General features: G+C 52.7%; 1 protein-coding gene across 20 annotated transcripts in view; it reads left to right on the top strand.

Moving 5' to 3' along the window:
- The window catches only part of LOC101168742 (receptor-type tyrosine-protein phosphatase F), a 145,491-nt gene that overhangs the window by 76,331 nt on the left and 59,011 nt on the right, over positions 1-10,149 (top strand). For all 20 annotated transcript variants that reach the window (XM_023965255.1, XM_023965273.1, XM_023965271.1 and 17 more), the window contains exon 4: positions 787-928. In XM_023965255.1, the coding sequence (XP_023821023.1) occupies positions 787-928 (142 nt within the window). The remainder of the gene's footprint in view (positions 1-786; positions 929-10,149) is intronic.

The raw sequence follows: 10,149 nt of genomic DNA, 5'->3' as shown, positions 1-10,149 counted from the left end.
AGACGAACAGACCCCCGCGCCCCTCTAATGGGTTTGGGTTCTGTCCATCTACTGGGTTTGGGTTCCGTCTATCTACTGGGTTTGGGTTCCGTCTATCTACTGGGTTTGGGTTCTGTCCATCTACTGGGTTTGGGTTCTGTCCATCTACTGGGTTTGGGTTCCGTCCATCTGCTGGGTTTGGGTTCTGTCTATCTACTGGGTTTGGGTTCTGTCTATCTACTGGGTTTGGGTTCTGTCTATCTACTGGGTTTGGGTTCCGTCTATCTGCTGGGTTTGGGTTCCGTCTATCTACTGGGTTTGGGTTCCGTCTATCTGCTGGGTTTGGGTTCCGTCTATCTACTGGGTTTGGGTTCCGTCTATCTACTGGGTTTGGGTTCCGTCTATCTACTGGGTTTGGGTTCCGTCTATCTGCTGGGTTTGGGTTCCGTCTATCTGCTGGGTTTGGGTTCCGTCTATCTACTGGGTTTGGGTTCCGTCCATCTACTGGGTTTGGGTTCCGTCTATCTGCTGGGTTTGGGTTCCGTCTATCTGCTGGGTTTGGGTTCCGTCTATCTGCTGGGTTTGGGTTCTGTCTATCTACTGGGTTTGGGTTCCGTCTATCTACTGGGTTTGGGTTCCGTCCATCTACTGGGTTCAGGTTCTGTCCATCTACTGGGTTTGGGTTCCGTCTATCTGCTGGGTTTGTGTTTCGTCTATCTACTGGGTTTGGGTTCCGTCTATCTACTGGGTTTGGTTCCGTTTGATGGAGGATCTGCAGAAATCCTACAGTCTTCTTTGCTCTCACAGGTGATTGACTTCGACGATGGTTCCGGTTCGGTTCTGCGGATCCAACCGCTGCGCACTCACAGAGACGAGGCCATTTACGAGTGCACGGCCACCAACACCGCTGGCGAGATCACGGTCAACGCCAAGCTCACCGTGCTGGAAGGTAAGACGAGGCTTTTTCTCTGCGCCTCTCTCTCCCTTTTCTTCCTTTAGCCCCCCCCCATCTTGGGATGTTGGGGGTTCAGTTCACAGAAAATGTTCGTCTTGATTCTTTTTGCCCCTTTGCTCAAAGGCTTCTGGGAAACTTGTGTTGTTAGCGTCTTTATTGTGAGAAAATACCTTAAAAACTAAAAGCAGCTGCTGTTACTGCCTCCTCACACACGGTGAGGCATATGTGTCATTTTCCCAGCATGCACCTGCATTCCTACTGGGTATTACTGAGATCTCCATTAAACAGGGATGTGTTTGGAGGTTGAAGGTTCCAGCGGTTCTGCTTCAGCAGGGGGACCAGCGCCACGTTGGATGTGTAAACGGCGGCGTCTAGCTCAGCATTAGGCGGCAGATTCACGGAAAACCTGGCGTCTGTCAGCGTTTTCCTTCCGCACTTTCAGCTCGTCTGTTTGTCGTGTTTGAGTGGGCGGAGTGGCACCGAGCACGCTCCGTGTGAACGCCGTGGCGGGGCAGCGCCGTCAGCGCCGCTCTATTTTTAGGCTATTGTTCGCAGCTTAGTGATATATCAAGTTCAGATCAGCACCACTGCTGGGGCTGCACCAAACTGATGGAGACTAATGATGGGCTGCCTAATGGGCCGCCGGCCGCCTGCAGGCTGGAAGTGCCGCTTCCACACGTGAAGGTGGCTTTTCCACTTCATGGACCCGATGATGGAGTCTGGAGAAAGTGACCACGGAACCCGCTCCGTTCAGGGCGGCGTTCTTCAGAGAGGCAGAGAAACAGGCCACACCTCCGTTAACCTTCACCGACTCAATAAAGGTTGAAAGGAAATGACTTCATAAGCAAAATGTCAGATTCTTCCACAGCGAAAGAGAAACTTACGGCGACCGCTGACCACGCAGCGACACACAGACCCAGAAAGGAGAACGCTGACGTCGTTAGAACACCTGGTAGTATTTGCTCTACTTTCTACTTTAAGTATCGTTTAACACTAAAAGAAAACTAAGTTACTTGTAGCTTTTTACCAAGCTTTGCATTTTTGTTTGCAATAAATCAAAAGTTTGATTATTAAACAGTGAGATTTCCCCTTTTTTGAGAAACAAACTTGCTTAATTTAGGAAAACTGGAAGTTTATTTGTCTCACAACACCTTAAAGTTCCGCTCCGATGTCTTTTCATTACCATGACGACGTTTTTAGTCCTAGTTTCTGCAGAGCAGCAGGAGTTCATCAGAAATTCACCTCTGAGTTGTGGGCGGGACTGTTGGCACAGAGCCCCCCTTTCCCGTAACTGAGAGATCTCTGTTTACATGTTGTCCCGCTAATTTACAGCCCCTCACACCCCCAACCTCACATTAGCGGTGCAACAAAAATGGCAGCAGCATCCGATCCGTCCGGTTCTGATCCAGATTCCAGCTCAGAGGAGGGAAACAAAGACGTTCATGGATCAGTTTCTGTCCTCCGTCATGAGAAACATGTGAACAGCAAACACCTTCTCTTTTGGGGTAAACGGGTTGCTGGAGCCTATCCCATCCGCTGGCTGAAGGCAGGGTGCCCCCTGGACAGGATGCCAGTCCGTCACATTTACATGTGTGTCATTCTAGTCTGAGAATTGTTGTTCTGAAAGAGGACGACATCGTCGGCGTATTTTGAGACCGATTCTTCCTGTTCCTCTGGCGCCTGTTCAACTCTGGATTATGTCAGTCATCCCAAGCTCAGGGGGGGTCAGGGATGGGGTTGGCATGTCAGCCTGCTATTACTTGGTGTTTTGTGTCCTGGGGGGGCTCCTCACCTGGGGCCGCCGCCTGCTGCCAGAGACGCTCTGGAACAGCCCCCTCTTTGTTTGCAGCTTTTCTCACGGCCCCCTCCCCAGAGGTCACAGCACTGGACTCCTGCAGGCCCCCAGACAGGCCCCGCCTCCTCCTCAGACCTCCTTTTTATCTTTGCCTCACGTGCAAAACAACTGTCCCCGTGTGCACGTGTGTCAGGGAGGGGGGCAGTTGGTCATGTGATGGTAGCAGAGACCAGGAGAGGGGGGGCAGTGTGATGGAGAAACATTACTGCAGCGACCCCCCCCTTCCCCACCATGACTCTGTAATGTCCAGCCCTGTGATCTGCCCCCCCCCCCTCATGCTGGTAGAGGTAGGACCAGAGGGGAACAAAGACTCATTACCTGGGTAACGATGCCAGCGCTCTGACCTTGAGCCCCCCGCCCCCCTCCCCGTTGAATTGAACTGCCTCCGTAAATGTCCAGGTAAATGGTGCTTGTCTGTGTGATGAATGGAGGAAACCGCCGCCGCCGCGCAGGAACGACGCTCCGCTCCTGACTCCGGGGGGAGAGCCTCCATCGCTCGGCGCCGTGACAATCCGTCATGTTTTCATGGGTGTAAACATTTAATGAACGTGTGAAACGTAACGACGCCGATCCAGAGATGACTCAGGGGGTGTCCGGCACGGGGGGGGCGATAAAACCTGAGACCAAAGTTTACCTCCACCCAACTCTGAGGAGACCACCAGGCCAGCAGCCAAGGCTGAAGGAGCCGCGCTCTGATTGGCTCCAAAACCAGCAGCTGGAGGATTCGGAGCTCTAAGCTGCCAGGCGGCGGGGGGGGGTCGAGATGGTCTCATGGCTGTTTGCTTCCTGTCCACGTTTCCAGACCCTCAGTCTGAGTGAGGGCGGGGCTTGTCCTCTGAGGGGGGGGCACATCAAAGCCTTAGTCCACTGCGGGTGCTGCAGGTTTCTGGGTTGTCCGGCCCGTGGGGGGGCGTGGAGAGGAGAGGCTGCCCCTTCAGGGGAGCTCAGCGGTGCCCTACCCTAAATCCATTCCTTCCATTGTCATGGGACGTGTGACGTGTCTGAGGTATGGCTGATGCCGGCGTACGGCGTCCTTACGTTAGGAGTACAAAGCAGAACGCATCCGTCTGGGATCACCAAGAATCCATATTTGATTTCAAGCAGCAGCTTCATAGAGTTTCTTCCCATTTCTAATGAAATTGAAGCCTTTGAGTCTCTTTTCGTGTCTTTTCTTTGGAGGTGGAGGCGGTGATTGTTCAGCCGTGTTCCATATTTACGGTTTGGGTTTTTGCAAAATGAGCTGCAGCGGCGTGGCGTGTTCCTGCGTGAACCCTCCGCCGCCACACGGTGCTGGGTAAACAAACGACAGCCTCACAGGTGAGAAAGGCCTTTATTCGCTTGCCTTGCATTCCAGTCCCGGTGCAGAGGCAGAAAATGACTGCAACACAATGCCGGTAATAAATATCTGCAGAGCCAGGCGAGTCCCAACAACAAACCTGACTGGATAAACAGCAGAGAATCTCACTGCTCCTCTTTCCAGGCGAGATAAATACATGCAGGATGATTTAAAACCCAACTCTGCTCCTCTGACAACTTAATCCCATCTATTCAAATCAGCCACAATGACCAAAATGAGCTTTGCTGTTTACCTGCCGTTCCCCACATTCCTTTTGTCTTTTTGAATCTCTTTTGTGTCTTTATTTTCACACGGGGGGGCGGTCTTCATCCTGAAGGGGGCCGTCTGTCGGCGTGCGCTGGCGTCCGGGAGGCCAGCCGGTTGTTGGAACATGCTAGTCAGAACCTGAATGTGCACTTCAGAGACAAAGTGGCGCCGGGATCCACGGGTGAACCTCCTCACACTTCCTGTGTGACAGTCGGTGTCACCCGTTTCAACACCCCCCCCCCCCCCCCCGGTCTGCCGGCCCCCGTCTGCCGCCGTAGATCACACCCCGCCTGACGGATACAAACTGCGTCTGTCTTTGCGTGCTTCTCCCAAGGACTCCACCTAAATGGCGAGGTGCAGTCACACAACCCGCCCCCAAGGACTTTGAGAATTAGAGGGGGGGTTCATCAGAGTCAAACTGAAGCCCCCCCTGCTTTGGCTTCTACAGCCACCGCTGCTCATTTTCTGTCCGGTTCAAGAGTCATGAAGACGACAAAAGTCGGCCGCCGGACAGATTTCTGCTCAGGAGGAGGGAAGAGGCCCAGAATCTAAACATGCAGCTGGTCCCCCCCCCCCCACCCCCCCCCACCCCCCCCCCACCCCCACTGACGGACGGGCTCATCATTTCCTGGAGCATTTGTGCCGTAAGCTGCGTGGGTGGGTGGAGCCTCTTCTTTTGCATCAATGAGACGTATTATGGCTAGTTTTTGTGTCTGAGCGTCTCCATGGTTACGGCTGGCTAGCGCACGAGCGCACCGTCAGCGCATGTGAGGCCTGCAGCGGTGCAGTCGCAGGACGAGGCGTTCGTCCTCCTCCTCCTCTCCATAATCTCACCGCCATCTTTATATCCAGCTTAGATCTGATCACGTGACCCTGATCAGTCCTGCTTTTGTGTCTGGGAGCACAGAGACCTTCTGCTGTTGGGTCACGTCTTCCAGACGGCGGCGTTGACGTTGGCGGTTTTCGGGTCCCCTCTTTAGACGGATGACGGTGACAGAACACAGGAGGTGCTGATTCACACACGCGTGTTTGAGTCATCTCTGCGTGTTTCTGCAGGTGATGCGACCTCAGGATACTTTCCGTTTGTGAGCAAAGGATGCTGGGAAACGTGAAGACCAGCTAATGCTTTCCAGCATTCTGGTTACACCGGAGTTCAGAGGGGGACGGAAGCACTCAGTCACAATGAACCTGAAGGCGTGCAGACCGCTGCACCTCCAACATAAAAGCACCTGGACGTTGTTTAAATGCCTTTTTCTGTGAGTAATAAAGTTTATTATAACCTGCAGCGGACAAACTGTTGTTTGACCGAGGCTGTGAGCCTCATCGAAAGTCAAGATAAGAAATCTTTAGTGGTGTGAAACTCTGACCTTTGAGTCGGATCAAAGTTCTGGTTCAGAAAGACCCGGAATGAACTCGTCCTCATGCGGTCTGTTGCTCCACGCTTCTGTGACCGACTCCTTTACTTTATTTCTGAACCAACAGCAGAACACAGTTACCCACAGATACATTTCCAATGATGCATTCACTTAAAGAAACGCTGTCTGAAATATTCATAAAATATTATATTCCTACACATTCCAGGTATGCTTACGTTTCTTTTGAAAGCAGACAGAGGAGAGGATGGTGACCGTAGCCTTCATCAGAACCAGTAGCAGTGATGTGAGGGATGAGGCCTGACGTGAAGCAGACGCTCGCTTTCACGCCATTCATTGATCTCAGATGACGGAGACCCTGAAGGGGCTTTTACTAAAAGAATATATATTAAATATTACTTTTTGATACCCAGTCTCTGTAGTTCTGGTTACCATCTGGCGTTCAGTAGAGCATTCAGGCTACGTGATCAGATCTATGTGTTCAATGTCACTTTGTAATGGACACCCTGCAGCCAATCAGGATGGAGTATTCGCCTGGACCGTGGTATAGATGCATATCTTCCTGTGACACACGTACATGTGTGTAAATGTGTCCTGTGCCGTCATAGAAATCTACAAACTGCTGTCGTTTCCTCTTCAAGAAAATCAAAGGTTGGTTTTGTGTTTCTGTTGGTTTAAGTTGCTTCTAAATCCAGACGTCCAAACAGACGCTGTCAGGCTCTGAGAAATGAATCTTCTTTATGTCTCTGTACAAACATGACGCTCTCAGCCTGAAAGCTGCTAAGTGATGTTTTGCTGCTGGTGGTTAATCGGTCTGCTGACGGCTCTGAAGAGAACGCCGGATCATCCTGACGTGGTTATTCATACAGCAGGGAAGGATGTCCGTGTTAGGAGGTCATGCAGTGAGCGTGTTGACGTCATGTCTGCACGGTCAGCAGCCGCTCTGAAGTGGCGCACAAACGTCCTCTTTGTTGTTCGACTGCTCCCTTCAGCGCTCGCCACGGCGAATCCTCAGCGGGAGTTCGGGGTGTGGTTTTGGTTTTACCGCCGTCCACTGACTGTATGTGAGAACTGGACTGGGCGAGTGGGACGCCATCCATGGAACATGGTTTACAATCCAGTCAAATCAGTTCCATTTGCTAACCATGTTGGAGCCATGCATTGACCGTAAGCAGTGATTGGTCAGAGTTGGTCATGGTTTCTATAGCAACTATTCTCACCTATCAGGAGTGAGCCTGCTGGAAGGCCACACCCCTGCCACTGTAAGGGTCAAGCGTCTGACGGGGAGGGCGTCAATGTCTGATAATGCAAACTTTGTTGGCCATTAACCCGCTTAAACCACGGTCACTTACAAAAGAAAGAAATATTCAACCACTTCTTATTCCTTTATCTTTGTTATTTATTCGGTTTAGATGGCTCTTTTCACAAAAAGCGGACTATTTGGTGTGTGGTGTGGCGTGTTGTCATGGTAACGTGTCAACACGCCGGCTTTGAACCTCACTTTGACACCCGGTTGTCTGTCGTCCTGCCTTACGTCTTGTTTAGGTTAAAACAAATACTGACTGGCGTTTAAACTAAAGATGGCGGCTGGTAAGCAGAAGACTCATGTTTGACTCTGGGGGGGTCACATTAAAGTCCCTGAGAATGATTAGAGTGTGAGGGTCCATAACATAAGTGAGTTATCCGTGTCTGTGAGAGGACATGATTGCTTCTCATCTCCAAGGTGAGCAGGTAACAGGAAACAGTGTCAGACGTGGGGGGGTCCATCACCTGTGCAAACACAGAGAGTGGCGTGCGGCGGCGGACGTGGACTCGTGTGTTTTTCATTATCTGGGACTGAGAGCAGAAGTAAAGGCTGTCAGTGAGGATTTAATTAAAAGACGCTGTCACATCTCCACACATCCACTGCCTTCCCCATAAAAGCCGTAATGACACTAAACGTGTCACAATAAACCGCTGACGATGATTCATTCACGTCCTGAAGAGGATCAATTCATTCATTTATTTGCGAGGCTCTGCTCTGCCTCTGATTGGACGGTGTTTTCATGAACAGCCACACATTTACATTTCTGCTCGTCTCTTTGGACGGTTTTTCCAGAACGCGTCCCAGAGCTGCCCTGTTAGCCGTCCCAGAGCCGCCCTGTTAGCCGCCCTGTTAGCCGCCCTGTTATCCGTCCCAGAGCCGTCCTGTTAGCCGTCCTGTTAGCCGCCCTGTTAGCCGTCCCAGAGCCGTCCTGTTATCCGTCCCAGAGCCGTCCTGTTAGCCGTCCTGTTAGCCGCCCTGTTATCCGTCCCAGAGCCGTCCTGTTAGCCGTCCTGTTAGCCGCCCTGTTAGCCGTCCCAGAGCCGTCCTGTTAGCCGTCCCAGAGCCGTCCTGTTAGCCGCCCTGTTAGCCGTCCTGTTAGCCGCCTCGCATTACAGCTGAAGTTTACCACGAGCCCTGAGGTTTTTCCATGAAGGGAAACCCCGCCGCTCGCCCTCGGTACGGCGGGAATCTGAAGGCTCTTCCATCAACTCCTGTTGGTTGGAGCACAAAGCCAGAAGCCGAGCTGGAACGCCGGAATGAAGGCCTGCAGCCGCGCTGTCCGACCTAATGGGATTCTGTCCCGCAGGGTGACTCCATCAGCAGAACCACGCCAACCCTGACCACGGGTGAGGTAACAGGCCAGAGGCCACGGCGAAGCACAAACCGCTGCGCCGCGGCACAAATATCCGGCGCGGGCAGAGGTGGAAGTACGATATCAGCAACGGAAAAGAGGGAGAAGTGCAGATAAAAAGGAAAGTGGAGAAGGAGAGATGATAGGAGAACAGAGGAGTGAAGAAGAGGAGGGTGGAGTTAGATGACTGTTATTGATTATCTGCCAGAAGGCGAGGAAGTACAGCTAAATGTTCTGTTCATCTGGAGAAGAAAAGGATATTATTTCAAAGGTCATGGCATGCATTAGTGGGGTTTCTGTCTTGGATAAACATCAGAGTCACAGTGAGGAGCCCCCCCCCCCATCCTGCCCTCCCACCAGCACCCCCACCCCCCACCAGGGTGGTGTGTTTGAACAACAGCCTTAGCGTGTTTTTGTTATGGCTGCGTTTCCGTGATGGTCCGTTGCGTGCAGGTGTGTCTGTGCGTGCAGCTCATATTTCCTCAGTACTGTTTGTGTGAAACTCTGATATCGCCATGACGACTGTCACAACACGCTCTCAGAGAGATAGTGGGCGAGAGACAACAGGTCTGATGTTCCCTGCGTTACCCGATACCTGGCCCTGCAGAAAGAAGGGCTGTCACCGTTTGGAGGTGCATCTTGGGAAAACCAGGTTTGTTTTCTTTCCTTGGAGACGTCCCTCCGTCTTTCAGAGGCCGGGGGCTCAGTGTGGGCCACGCTGAAGGTAGAGGGGGGGTACAGAGGAAGTCGCTGAGACCCCGGCGTGTCCTACGGACCTCTGGTTTTTCATTCATGAGCCCTTTGCACTGAACAAGGAGCCCGTAAGAGCCGTTCACGTGACACGTGCGCGCTCCTGGCTGCAGCCTGTTGTTTAAGGGCTGAAGCTCAGAGAGGAGGGGGTCCAGCAGCATCCCTGCAGATGCTAGTTTGTTGTTACCGGACGCTGCCAGCAGTCCAAGCACTGACTGAGCTCCTCTGGTGGATCCCATGTGGGCTTCCCGCTGCACATCAGCCATGCACCCGTCTGTTAGAACCCACCAACGGCTGCAGGCCGTGCGCCGCTTTGTTCCCGCAGAGCGCTCCGCTGCTTTTTAGTGCCAGGTTGACGTGCGTCTAGCAGAGATCCAGACAGACTTCCTGCTCTATATTTAGGTTCTGTTTAAAGGTACGAATGCAAAACATGAGATCCCATTCAAATGAATCAGTCAGTGTCTGAGAACACTGACGCTTTTATTCCTGTTTGGTTCTGGTTCTGGTTCTGGTTCTGGTCCTTCAGACTGAGCTGCTTCACATCACGTCCTCCTGCAGGAGCATGATGGAGACCAGAGGAGCGTCTGAATGGAGACCCCCTCCCATTATCCCTGTGACCCTTAATGAGGTTAGATTACATTACATAGATACACCCCCCACCCCCCACCCCATGCAGCGTTCTCGCCGCTCGTGACGCCCCCCCCCCCCCCCCTCCTGCACTTTAGACTTTAAGGAGAGGTAGAGACGAGGCGGGTGAGTTTGGTATCATCCACCGCCGCGCCGGGCCCCCCCTCGGAGGGGAAGGGGGGTGTCTGGAGTGTTTGCCTTCATTATGATGAGTGTGTTGTGGTTGTGGGGAAAACGCCGGCTGACGTTAGCGCGGGATTGGGCTCCAGCAGCGTCCCAGTGGGACGGGAGGACAGGGACGGGGCTCTGATTAGACCCATCGCCCCGGCCGCCACGCTCCACTCACACTG

The sequence above is a fragment of the Oryzias latipes genome, chromosome 17 (assembly GCF_002234675.1).
Source record: "Oryzias latipes chromosome 17, ASM223467v1".
Classification (NCBI taxonomy): domain Eukaryota; kingdom Metazoa; phylum Chordata; class Actinopteri; order Beloniformes; family Adrianichthyidae; genus Oryzias; species Oryzias latipes.
Note: the sequence above shows the minus strand (reverse complement) of the source record. Positions and strands in the feature narration are given on the sequence as shown.